The 13,226-nt window shown below is 38.4% G+C and overlaps 1 protein-coding gene across 1 annotated transcript in view; it reads left to right on the top strand.

The window, feature by feature from the left end:
- The window catches only part of PHLPP2 (PH domain and leucine rich repeat protein phosphatase 2), a 56,133-nt gene that overhangs the window by 31,968 nt on the left and 10,939 nt on the right, over positions 1-13,226 (top strand). Inside the window, exons 10-15 of the mRNA XM_045533151.1 lie at positions 2,646-2,706; positions 5,418-5,513; positions 6,890-7,045; positions 9,353-9,553; positions 12,685-12,847; positions 13,082-13,212. Coding sequence (XP_045389107.1) covers positions 2,646-2,706; positions 5,418-5,513; positions 6,890-7,045; positions 9,353-9,553; positions 12,685-12,847; positions 13,082-13,212 — 808 coding nt within the window. The remainder of the gene's footprint in view (positions 1-2,645; positions 2,707-5,417; positions 5,514-6,889; positions 7,046-9,352; positions 9,554-12,684; positions 12,848-13,081; positions 13,213-13,226) is intronic.

The following is a 13,226-nucleotide window of genomic DNA, read 5'->3' as shown; positions in this document are numbered from 1 at the left end:
ATCTTTTTTTCTCAGCTGAAGAAGTATTTAGTTTTAGTAACAGTTTGTGTGTACACAGAGGCCATTGTTTAATTACTTCTTCTGTGGTTAAAGGTAGAAAGGAAAAGATGTTCAAGTTTTGTCAGAAAAATGCAAATTTAAATAACATTTTATGCTTATCAAATTAAAAAATATATATATATAATGCTGGATGTTACCGAAGGTGAGGAGAAGGATCTTCCTGAGCACTCACACACTGCCAGTGAGAAGCATAGAACCTCAGAGATCAATGTGCCTGCGTTAGGGAAGTGGAGGACACACATACACCACATTCTAGCACTTCCCTGCTTGGATACAGCCCAGACACACCTACATGTGCACAAGATGTGTACAAGAATGTTTATCACAGCATTGTTTGTGAAAGTGAAGAAATAGGAAAAACTAGGACTATTAATAGGAAAATATATAAATCATTAGTGATATATTTACACAATATCATACTGCACAGCAGTGGGAATGAATGTAGTAAAGCTTTGTGTATTAATATGGGTAAATCTCAGAAACACTTTTTGAGCAAGAAAAGAAAGTGCATCATATATATACTATGGTAATCATATTCAAATTTAGAATACACAGAAATACTGTTTTCTTAGCTGTAAGTATGCATAACAATATGGAAGAATCCATGGGAATGATAAAAACCATATTCAGGATGATGTTTACCTCTTGGTATGTGTAGCATTTTACTTCTTAAAAAAAAAGTCTGAAGCATGTAAGGCAGAATGTAGATTTGCTTAAAAGCTAGATGATAGGTCAAAGTGTTTATTATTTTATTCTGTTTACTTTTCTGTAAAATATATTATTAGGATAAAAGAAAGTTAAAGACTTCAGTTTGCGTTGCCTTTTATCAATTAGGAATTAATCTAAGCTTCAAACCGCAGCTTAGGTTATTAGCTTGGTCAGAAGAGTGTTAAAACTGATGAGTGTTGACTTGTGCTGCTTGTAGATGCTGTGATGCAGTAGTATGTCCTTGCCATGAAGATGTTTGTTACCGGACCCTTCTCTGTCCTTACTGTGTCTAGAGAGTCTGGATGCCTGGCCCTACTGGAAAAGACCTCATTGACATACATGCGTTCCTCCTTAGTCACCAAGATTCTATCATAGCAGTGTGCTGAATAGGGCTTGCTTGAGCTTAGCGACTGTTCACAGAATCCTTAAATTCTTCAACCTGGGAGAATTCACATAAACACTTGCAGTTCTGATGCTTCAACGTAAAGAACTCAGCTTTACAAAAGAGGTTATCCAAATGATCAGTTAATATGGCGAAAGGTACCCTACTAGTCTTCAGGGATATGCAAATTAGAACTCCTGTGTGGCACCACTACACACCTCCCAGAATGACTATAATGGAAATGACTGAAAATATCACTGGCAGCTGTTGGAGTATAAATTGGTACAACCACTTTGGAAAATTGTTTGGTAGTATATGCTAAAGGTAAACATAAACATACCCTGTACCCAGCAGTTCTTCTCCTAGGCTTATACTCAACAGAAGTGCTTGTATTAGTCTGCAAAAGACATGGATGTATATGTTCGTGGAAATGCTATTCGTAGTAACCTCAACCTGGAAAAGACTTAAATGCCCATTAACTCTAAAATGGGGGTAAATAAATTGTGGTATATTCACATAAAAGAATTTTATCCAGGCATGAGAATGAATGAACTATAACCATATGCAACAGTATGAACAAATCCTGCAAGCATATCGTGGAGTGAATGAAACCAGACAAAAAATTACATATTTTATGTGTATATTTATTTAAATAGGCAAAATTAGTCTGTGGTATTTGGAGTCAGGATAGTGTTGCCCTTGTGGCGGGGTACTGACTGGAAAAGGAGACAAGGGCAAGTTTCTGGGGAGCTGGTAATGTTGTTTCTTGATCTGAGTATTGGTTTCTAGTGTGTTCAGTTTGTGAAAACTCACTGAATAGTTTTACTTTTCTGTATTTTATTTTTTTGTTTTTATTTTTTTTTTCAGACAGAGTCTCGCTCTGTTGCCTGGGCTATAGTGCCCTGGCGTCAGCCTAGCTCACAGCAACCTCAAACTCCTGGGCTCCTGCCTCAGCCTCCCCAGTAGCTGGGACTACAGGTGCACACCACCGCGCCTGGCTAATTTTTTTTCCTGTTTTTAGTAGAGATGAGGTCTCACTCTTGCTCAGGCTGGTCTCAAACTCCTGAGCTCAAGCGATCCTCCTGCCTCCGCCTCCCAGAGTGCTAAGATTATAGGCGTGAGCCATGGTGCCCAGCCTACTTTTCTGTATGTATGTTATATTTTAATTAAAAGTTAAAATATTGCCAGTAAAAATCCAATTATTTTTTCAAGTTGGAAAGCTAAGTAGTTACTGTTAACATTTAACAACTGGGTGATCTAGTGTAAATCCAGTCAATACACAGGATCCCTCAATTAGCTGTTGCATTTGTTTTTCAAGGCAAATTGGGATCAAGCAGTCAGAGTGAGTTACCCAGTGATTTTTGTCTTTAGTTCGTTTCAGTAGAGGACATCAGTTTTCTCTCTGGTGATTTCACTAAGCTGCTTTTCCCTTGTTTACTCTCAGTTATTTTCTTCTTTAGATGATGCCACTAACACCTCTTTGTTTTCTGAATAGGACTGACAGCAGTGAATGTTTATCCAGTACCCAGTCTACTCACTTCCCTAGAACTCTCCCGGTGAGTGTCTCTCTTGAGGGTGGTGCTCGTTTGATTCTTACTATTTGTGAGATATATGCAGGTACATTGGCAGTTTTGGGGTACAGAGAAATCTAAACATTGAAATATTTGGATAACCGGGAGAAAGGATGAGTGGAAGAATAGGTTTAATAGCCATACTGTATATTAATAGTTAAAGGAAGGATCCTCTTGAAAAGGAGAGGTACCTGTGAACTACTCAGTCTTTAAAGACTGTGGATTTAGGATGAGATGCAAACGAAGAAGACCTGTTATCTTCATTGCAGTGATTTCCTTTTTGACTGAAATCAGATAATTCTTGATTTTTAGTTAGTGGCTTTAAAAAAATTACTCTGTTTTTTTAGTACTCTAGTGATTCATGTTGGTCTGATTTTTGGAGCGACATTAATTATATTCAGGACTTTATTACTCCTGTTTGTGGCCAGGAGCAAACATAAATGAGGTTTGCTTTTCTTTTATTCTTTCACTTTTAACCCCTGTGTTAGGCATTCTGGATTCAGCAGTTGGGTTTTACAGTCTAGTGGTGAGATCAACAATCTAACAAGGAATTAGAGGGCAACAGCATACGTGCTGTGAGTATAGAATGCCCAAAGCAGGGTCCTCTGTGGCCAGGGTTGTTGTGAAGATTAAATGAGAAAATAAATGCAAAATACATAGCATAATATCTGACATCCGTAGTCTCTGCAGAAATATTAGCTGTTATAGCCAGGTTTCTTTTTGTTGTTATTGTTACTTTGTCATTATTATTAAGCTATTGTTTTAGATTTCCTTCTAGCCATTTCTTTCTGTCTTATCTTCCCAGCAAAACCCCAACATGGATAAATACTAAGATTTTACCTTTTCTACTGAGCTTGATCATTGCTGAAGAAAATCACATCCAGATGGACATCACTACAAATTCATAATATCCAACCTCTTCTAGAGCTTATTGGCCCTTTCTCTTGCCAGCTCCTTCCAGTATCCTCAGCATCTGTTCCAAATTGCTCTACTTCTCCGCCCCCACCCCATCTCCTCCAGGCTGGAGCTTAGCTTCCTACTGGATTGAGAAAACAGAGGCCATTGTGGGTGATTTCCGTCAGCTTCCTGTCACCTTGCTTGAGTTTCTGTGGACTCATATTCATCCTCAGCTTCTCTCCTCTGTCCAAGGCCGGTCCAGCTGTGTGTGCCTGTGGCCCCTCTGCTCCCACTGCTCTGCCTGCTCAGTGAGCCCTCCTCCTCCTCCTCTTTCTGGTGTGTTCAGTGTCTTCCTTTTTCTCAGTCTGTGCACACACTGATACCAATTCTGTCATAACAAAAAAAGTTCCCTTTACCTCACGGCTCCTCTAGCTACTGTTTAATCCAGCTCATCCCCTTTTTGTCCAAATTTCTCAAGAATTATTTGCATTTGTTAACTTAGTTTCCTCAGTTCCCATTTGCTGATCCCACCAACAGCGTGGTTTAGACCTTCTCTTACTGAAACTTCTCTGTGTTGACACAGTTAACCTTGCTCTCTTTTCTTCAAACACGCTATTTCCTTGGCTGGCTAATATGATCTGCTTTTCCTCATGCCCTTCTGGCCATTCCTGCTGTCCCTTTTGCATACTTCTCCTCCTCAGCTAGCCCTTTAAAGGTCAGACATCCCCAGGGTTCTGTCTGTTGTCCACTGTACCTCACTGGCCATGACCTCATTCACTCCAGTGATTTCAGCTGCACTTCAGTGTCGGCGGCACCCAGCTTGCCAGCCCGGCTCTTCCCCCAGCTGCCTGTTTCCCCACACCTATCGCACCATGGTCTTTCTTGCTTCTGTGTTCTAGTTCATGTTGCCACTCTGTGCTTGGAACGTGCTCCTCACCTCAGGTCACTGTACGGTATTCTTCAAATTCTAACCCAGATGTCGTATTTCTTAGGGAGCTTGCCTTGATCCATTGCAGGCTGTTTCCTTCGCTAGGCTAATGTAGCAGTATCTGTGTTTCTCTCATGTACCACTTACTTCATCCTGCCTCATCTTACCCTTTGATTAATCAATAGATACCTTGAGGCCTAGAGAAGCTAAGTCACATCTGAAAATAAAATTCCTTTTACTAAGTTTCTGCTCAGCGCTCTTCTAAATATTTGAGCTCAAATTCTAAGTGGTTTGAAACTTTTTCACCGACTAGTTATCTTTTGTCCCTGCTTCGTCACTTTTATTCATTCTGTTCATTTTCCCTGGAATTTGCTTCTCGTCTCCCCCAGCCATTCCCTGTGAAACTCCTCCTCATCATCAAAATTTCGTTTAAAATGCCACTTCCAGTAAGTCTTTCCTCTTCTCGCCCTCATCCCATCCCGCCATATGTGTGCTTTCCTACTGCCGAAAGCCTTTGTACTTTTTTGAGCATATAGCATAATTGATCCAATATTATACATATTCATGTACTTGTCTCTGCCCACCCTTCTCCCATCCAAGTACTAACCAGGCCTGACCCTGCTTAGCTTCCAAGATCAGACAAGATTGGGTGCATGCAGGGTGGTATGGCTGTAGACTGCCCACCCTTCTAATACAACAGCATTCCCTGAGCACCTACTATGTTCCAGGTAATATACCAGGGAATGCCCTGGAGATAGTGTCCCTGCCCTCACAGTGGCTCACAGGCTGGTTAACAGAGACATTATAGTCTAGTGAAATGAGTCCCATTTGTCATCTTAAATGATGCCTTTCAATTATGTATTTTCTGCAGAAATCTGCTAGAATGTGTTCCTGACTGGGCCTGTGACTCAAAGAAGATAGAAATATTAGATATGAGCTATAATCTTCTCACAGAGGTTCCTATGAGGTATGTGTGTGTGAATACATATGTATGTATGTGTATTTAACCATTTTTCTAGATTTGTGTTGTCTTTCATTGTTCAGTGAATATGGATGCCTGCCGAGTCTGAGGCGGTGTGATGTGCTAAGGAATATAGTAATGGCTGACGCGTGGTCCTGGACTGTGAGGAGCTTAATGAGAGGATAGTGTGGCATATACACAGATAACTGTGATAAAATGTTCCAAGAGGTGCTGGCGTAGCCTGGTGGTAATAGTTAATTTTTATAGGATGAGTTATTATGAGCTGAGCAATGCCCTAAGAACTTCACTTTTATTATATTATCTAATCTTTTAAAAACCTTACTATATAGGTGCTGTCATCCTAGGCCAGGCATGGTGGCCCACATCTGTAATCCTAGCACTTTGGGAGGCCGAGGTGGGAGGATTGCTTGAGCCCAGGAGTTCGGTGCACTCCAGCTCAGGCAACAGAGCAAGGCCCTTTCTCAAAAAAACAGAAAAGGAAACTAAGGCTTAGAGCTGTTAGGTAACTTGTCCAAGGTTGCACTTAACTAGGAAGTGATGGGAGCTGGCATTTGGATGTAGTCATTTTTACTCCAGAGCCTTCACTTTTAATCACTACACTGTATAAATTATATGTTTTAGAAATTCAGAAGTACTTTGAGAATTAGAGAATGTTTCATGGAAAAGATGGCATTTGAATTGACCTTTACCAGACGGTGGGATTTCTCCAAGTGGAGGGGGAAACAGTGGTGTTTGAGGCTTGGGGGAATGATATTCAAAAGCACTGAGATATGAAATGTGTAGTTATTACCTAATAAAGTCGTTAAAATTAAACTCTAGAGGCTTTGTAGCATAGTAGGTATGAAAAGAACCTTTGGAGTCAGACCTTAGTTCAAATCCAGACTGTATCTTTTCCTATTCAGTGTGAGATCTTTGGCAAATCAAGGTCACTTGACCTTTCCAAACTTCATTGTAAATGGTTTAGCACATTTTAAGCACTCAGTAAATAATAGTTTTTATTGTAATGAAATTTGTTGTGAATTTATTATGTTAATAGTAATACATACACTAAATTTTTGGTGCTGTTTAGACCTAAAATCTAAATTAATTCTAGAAATTGCTTTTTTAGTTTAGCTCTCCTCTGTGCTGTTTGGTGTCATGGATTCACCTTTTCTCAGAATGACCTTAACGACTTCCTGGTGGGTGGTGGGTAAACAGATGGTTGTGGTTGCTTTCTTGGCTCAAGCAGGCTCAAGCACTTGTCGGTGATTATACAGTCTAGAAGAATATATTTCTGTTAGCTTACTGATTTCAATTAAATAGCCTGGGACAGACTCAGAAAGATTTAAGTAAGTTTATTTCTTTGTTGTGTTCCCTCTTAGAATTCTGAGTAGCTTGAGCCTTAGGAAACTGATGGTGGGACACAATCACGTGCGGAACCTCCCGGCGCTGGTGGAGCACATCCCCCTGGAGGTGTTGGATATTCAGCATAATGTACTCACTAGGCTGCCAGACACTCTCTTCTCCAAGGCCTTAAAGTAAGTACCATTGGATTTTTTTTTTCAGAAAAGCAGAATCATTGGCTAGACAAACTGCAGTGACTTGTCATTGGAGTGACCTTTGGAACTATATTTAGAGAGACTTTACCTGATAGTCCAACTATGGGTGGAAACATACTTGCAATTTTTATGAAAGAATGTATGACACTGCTTCGTGAGGCAGTAATCTTTAACTCAAAGTTGAAATGACCATCAAATACTTAAGAAGTTTTTGTGTTGTAAACAATTTCAGACAGTTTGGGAAGGTTCAGGCTTTCATCTCAGAAAATAAACGTAGTTATGACATTTAAAGAGAAATTATAACATTCTGATATAGCTTCCTTCGGCAATTCTCACCTTTTGCATTGGGGAGAAAAGGGTATGCCAGTGGTGCCCAACCTTTTTGACACCAGGGCCCAGTTTTGTGGAAGACAGTTCTTCCATGGATAGCAAGGGGAGGGTTGAGTCGCTGCCTTGGTTCCACCTCGGATCATCAGGTGTTGGATTCTCATGGGGATCGCTGCAAGCCGGATCCCTCCCATGCGTAGTTTTGTGCTCCTATGGGGGTCTGATGCTGCTGCTGATCTGATGGGGGGTGGGGATCCGGCGGTGATGCGCACAACGGGGAGCGGCTGTGGGTGCAGGTGAGGCTTCGCTAGCTTCTGCTGTGTGGCCTGGTTCTGGCCTGTGGCCCTGGGGTTGGGGACTACAAGGATATACCACAAAAGTTAATTTGGTTTTTGCTTCTAGCTTTACCAAACTATGTTTGAGTTACATTCTTTATTAGGAAAGCTTTTTTGCTACTTAATTTGAAAACTGTGTATTTAAAGGTAGTATCCTTCCAAAAGGTGTTATTTGCCTTCTCACTGTAATTAGCACATACATGGCCCATCTTCTCATTTTAGGGAAAGGGTTTACCTATTGTGTATGTCATCTTTAAATGAAAACTAGTTTTTAATCATAGTCTTCTGCAATATGGAGAGGGCAATATTGTCTTCAATTTGGAAATGGAGAAAACAGAGATAAGCAGTAATAAATTAACAGGAGACGTGCCAAAAGCGGTTATGTCAAAGAATGAGTATCCGGCTTGTTCAGCTCTTAATATATAATCCAATTGGTTGGGTATTCCTTAAAATAAAATCTTTTGAAATTCTACAAAATGTTTGAAGAAAATTTTCTTTTTGTAAAGTTTATATGGAGTCTTGATGCAGTTGTTAATTAACGAGTTTTTGTTAGCAATGCATAACACTTCCCTTAGTCCTACTGATAGTATGAATTCAATTAGTTTACAACCTTAGTATCTATAGTAAGGAAGTTACTTAGCTGTGGCAAACTGTCAGTGGTATTTAATACCAACCCCTGCACAGAGCATTTTTGGGACAAAGACGCAAGTGACACAATACCCTCAATAAACTTAAAAGCTAATTAGGTATGTACAACTGTTATGTATCAATTTAGAAAATCTAATGAGGGATGTGGATCACACAACATGGAGATTTAAGAACACATAAGTTTCATAATATTAGCTGCCTTTTATTGAGAATGTTCTATATGTACCAAATACTGTGCTAGGCAAATTTTAAAATTATACTGTGTTTTGGCTATTAGATTGGCAAAGATTAAAATGAATTGTAATACTCAGTGTTGACAAAGGTGTGGGCAAACTGGCATTTTTACATTCTTCTTGTGCAAGTATAATTTTGTATAGCCTTTCTAGAGCTCAGTTTGGCAATATATTGAAAAATCCTTAAAAAGTAGATATCCTGTGATCCCACGAATTCTGTTCCTCAGAATGTTCTGTAAAGAAATAATTGGATAAGGACACAAAGATGCTCATTACAACGTCTGTCATAGCATATGTATGGAAATGAATAGGCTATATGTTCATTATTAGGGGATTATTATGGGATTGGCTAAATAAATAATGATGTTATTAAAACCAGACAAAAATTTTTCTGAAGGGTGTCTTCATAGCTTATTTTATGTGAACATGATACTCAACAATGCCTTTCAGTAGACACACAGACAGCAATAACAGTAAAAGATAAAGCTAGGTTAGAATCTGGCTACTGCAGAAGCCTGGGTAAACAACCAATCCTGTATTCTTTCCTCTCTACTTGGCTTGTGTAAGTTGAGTAAAAGGAGCTTTGAGTTGGTTAAAATTAGTTAGAGAAAACTACCTGAAGAAAATGACTTTTTTTTTTTTTTAAACGTGGGAGCTTGGAATGGCAGCATACCATACAGAGGTGGCATGATGGTTTCTACAAAGGAAGGCAACAAAAACACTCTCTGTGTGTGTTCTGTCAGTCTCAGATACTTGAATGCATCTGCAAATAGTCTGGAGTCTTTACCATCTGCCTGCACTGGGGAGGAGAGCCTGAGTATGCTGCAGCTGCTTTATTTGACCAACAATCTCCTGACAGATCAGTGTATACCTGTCCTGGTTGGACACCCTCACCTGCGAATCTTGCACCTCGCAAACAACCAGCTACAGACCTTTCCTGCAAGGTAAATGAATGCAAACTTTGATCGTTTCAGATAAGACAACATTAACTCTACATTTGTCAGACTAAATTACAGCTATCCCACTATGACTATTGCTTTTCATTGACTTGACTTAGTGGTGTTGTGATTTCACCAGTTGAGTGGGAAAATCTTAATAGTTTATAACCAGGTAAGTATCAGTAATAAGGGAAGTCATGGTTAAAATATATTTAATTTTTATTTTTTAAAATTAAAAAAATTTTTTTGAGACAGTCTTACTCTGTCACCTGGGCTAGACTGCAGTGGCATTGTCATGGCTCACTGCAACCTAAAACTCCTGGACTCAAGGGATCCTCTTGCCTCAGCCTCCTGAATAACTGGGACTACAGGGACATGCCGCCATGCTGGGCTAATTTTTTCTATTTTTAGTAGAGATGGGGTCTCACTCTTGCTCAGACTGGTCTCTAACTCCTGAGCTCAAGTGATCCTCCCACCTCGGCCTCCCAGAGTGCTAGGATTACAGGCAAGAGCCACCATGCCCGGCCAAAAAATATGTTTAATTTTTAAGTTCTAATTATTTAATAATGGTCTGAGAATACTCAACCTAGTATAGTACAGGCTTATAAAATAAAGAATTCTGAAGACAATTATTTCTTTTCCCTTCTCAGCACTGTTTTATAAAATATTGTTGAGTCTATTAATTTATTCATAATACATACATTGAATGCCTACTGTATGCCAAATACTGTGTAAGAGTTATACTCTGTGACCTCAGGAAATTTACAGTCAAATTGAGGAAATAGACAAGTAACTAGGCAATTGTAGTGCGGTCTAATAAAGGCAGGATTTTGAAGAAGATAATCACAGGTTGCTGGCCGCACTGCACAGAGCCAGGGGGGTGTGGTTAGGCTTCCTCAAAGAAGAGATGAATAGTAGTTAGCCAGGGTACATCTAATAAAATATGTAAGAGAGACGTTTAATGCTATCAAAGTTTTAGACAGTGTCAGTGGAGGCGTAAATATCTTTCAAAATACATTTGATAAAATAAATTTGGAATTTTTGTTTTAAAGAGACAGTCTTGCTATATTGCCCAGGCTGGCCTTGAACTCTTGGGCTCAAGTGTCCTCCTGCATCAGCCTCCCAAGTAGCTGGAATTACAGATGCTCACCACTGTGCTGGCTAATATTTGGAAAATTTACTGCCAAAAAAATCCATCTATACCATGAAAATAGTCATTAAAAATCGTATTTTTAAAAACTGAGAACATGAGGAAATGACATTTGATGTAATTTGAATGAAATTATATAAAATTATAATTTTTGTGAGCATTAATAAAATGAGAAAGAGCTTCAGATGACAAGCAGAATAAACTTGATTGCTTCCTTGAAAGAATTCAAATAATGGCTTTTAAGATGAATGCAGAATCTTAATTTCAGGAAGTGTAGATCCCTTGAAATCTTATCAGATTAGTTTAGTTGACCTCAAATATGTTCATATAAAGTGAAAATAACAGACCAGTTACAAGTTATACTAGTTTATGAAGCTGCTAGGTGGTACCAGGTATAATACTCTGAAACTAATGAATCTCACCTAATTTGATGACACTTTTATTGTTGAAGGGGTCAAAAGCAGGTTGATATAAAACTTAAAACATTAAAATGAAAATAAGAAGTTAGTGGTAAAGACAAGAATTAACAGAGTAATCTGAATGTACGTAATAAAGCTAAATGGAATTTAGGAGCAGCATATTGAAGAAAATGTATATTCTGTACTGAATAATAAATCCACTATGAGATCATTTCCTGAGCAGTGTTATAATTGTACAGGCACAATATAGATCTTGTTTCTTTTGGACTGTTTGCAGGATCTAGCACAGTTCTGGGTACTCAGTAAGAAACTGATTGAGATATGGGTGCTGCATTTTTATTTACAAGTCAGAAAAATCTAGGCAGGGAGTAGTATAAGGGAGATTTGGACATCAGAACATTTTAAAATACTTTGTTTATTAAGTAAAAAAAAGCAAGTTATAAAACAATATATTTAATATAGCACCATTTTTTAATTTGAAAATATAGTTTCATATCCTAAAAAAGACAAGAATACTTTTCACCAAAGTGTTTTCAGAGATTCTCTCTGATATTGGAATGAAAAGATTTTTTTTTTTATGTTTGTCTCTTTTTCCATTTTTTTCTATGTGTATATATTACTATAAGAAAAATGGTTTTAATTTACTAAGCCTACTTATTAAAAAGTATTTTTGAATTTTCTAGCAATAAAAATACATTATACGAAAAAGATAAGATAAAATTTATGTAAAACAAATATTCATGTGAAAAATTTGGTAGAAAATTCAGTAAAATGATTATAGTAGTTCTTTCAAATTGCTGGTATTATTAGTGACTTATTTTCTTTATTTTCCAAACTTTCTCTCCATGTTACAGAAGTTTATTTTTATAATTTTTTAAACCAATAAATCAAAAGAAATAAGCAATTTGCAATAATCTGGATAATGGTGTTAAGCCGACTGTAAGTATTTTGCTTACCATGTAGAAAGCGTAGCTTAGTCAGTGGAACAATGGGAATCGTTTGCTGCACAGGCCTGAACACACTGCTGTCTGTAAAATGGGAACTTGATAAATGTTTAGTGGAGATGAATTATGTTACGAACAGGTAATTGTAGAAATTTAAATGTAAGGAACCTTAGTGATGATTTAGTACAACTTTTTTTTTTTTTTTTTTTATAGCTGAGATTATTGAGGTCTCCTGAACTTAACTTGCCCAGTATTTTCTAGCTAGATAGTGGGGAAGCAAGCATCAGGACTAATCTCCCAATTCGAGGCCAGTCCTTCTTTACCCACTCCCTGTAGGTTAGATAACAGGGAGATGATCATGCCCACAAGATCCAACAACTGTAAGAAAAGCAAGGGATGCTTTAGCCCTTGAAACACCCTGAGAGACAGACAGATTAGGCTGAGAAAGAGCAGGAGTGGTCATCTTGGTGGGCCACTACCTTCACTGGTGTCTACTTAATTCTCAGCAGTCATCTGGCAGTGGACCAGGTGAGCCTTCTGCACTCTGTCATTGTTATAAAATAGCACCTGCTTGGTAGATGCTCAGTTTTGGTACACTGTAGTATTTTGATTTTTCTTTTTCAGCAAACTAAATAAACTGGAGCAATTGGAGGAACTGAACCTAAGTGGCAATAAGCTTAAAACCATTCCCACAACCATAGCAAACTGCAAAAGGCTGCACACCCTTGTCGCACACTCCAACAACATCAGCATTTTCCCAGAAATACTGCAGTTACCTCAGATCCAGGTACTTCTGTGTGCCGGAATGATGATGAAATGGCAGGAGTGTGAATGAGATTATTCTCATAAGGAAGAAATATTATTCTCTTCTCATATACTCAGTTTGGGACAAGTGTACATAATTGATTCCTGAAAAGAAATTAAGTTCCGCTTTAGGGATATAGTAGGAGATTGAACATTTGGGAGTAAAGAACTAACTCACTGTGATGTATTTTCTTTTGATTTCTCCATTTCTTCTTAGTTTGTAGACCTGAGTTGCAACGACTTGACAGAAATCCTGATTCCGGAGGCACTGCCCGTTACGTTACAAGACCTTGACCTGACTGGAAATACAAATCTGGTTCTGGAACACAAGACTCTGGACATATTTAGGTAGGAAAAAATTT

This window comes from Lemur catta, chromosome 20, assembly GCF_020740605.2.
Source record: "Lemur catta isolate mLemCat1 chromosome 20, mLemCat1.pri, whole genome shotgun sequence".
Lineage (NCBI taxonomy): Eukaryota > Metazoa > Chordata > Mammalia > Primates > Lemuridae > Lemur > Lemur catta.
The sequence above is the reverse complement of the archived record's forward strand: the minus strand, read 5'-3'. Positions and strand labels throughout refer to the sequence as shown.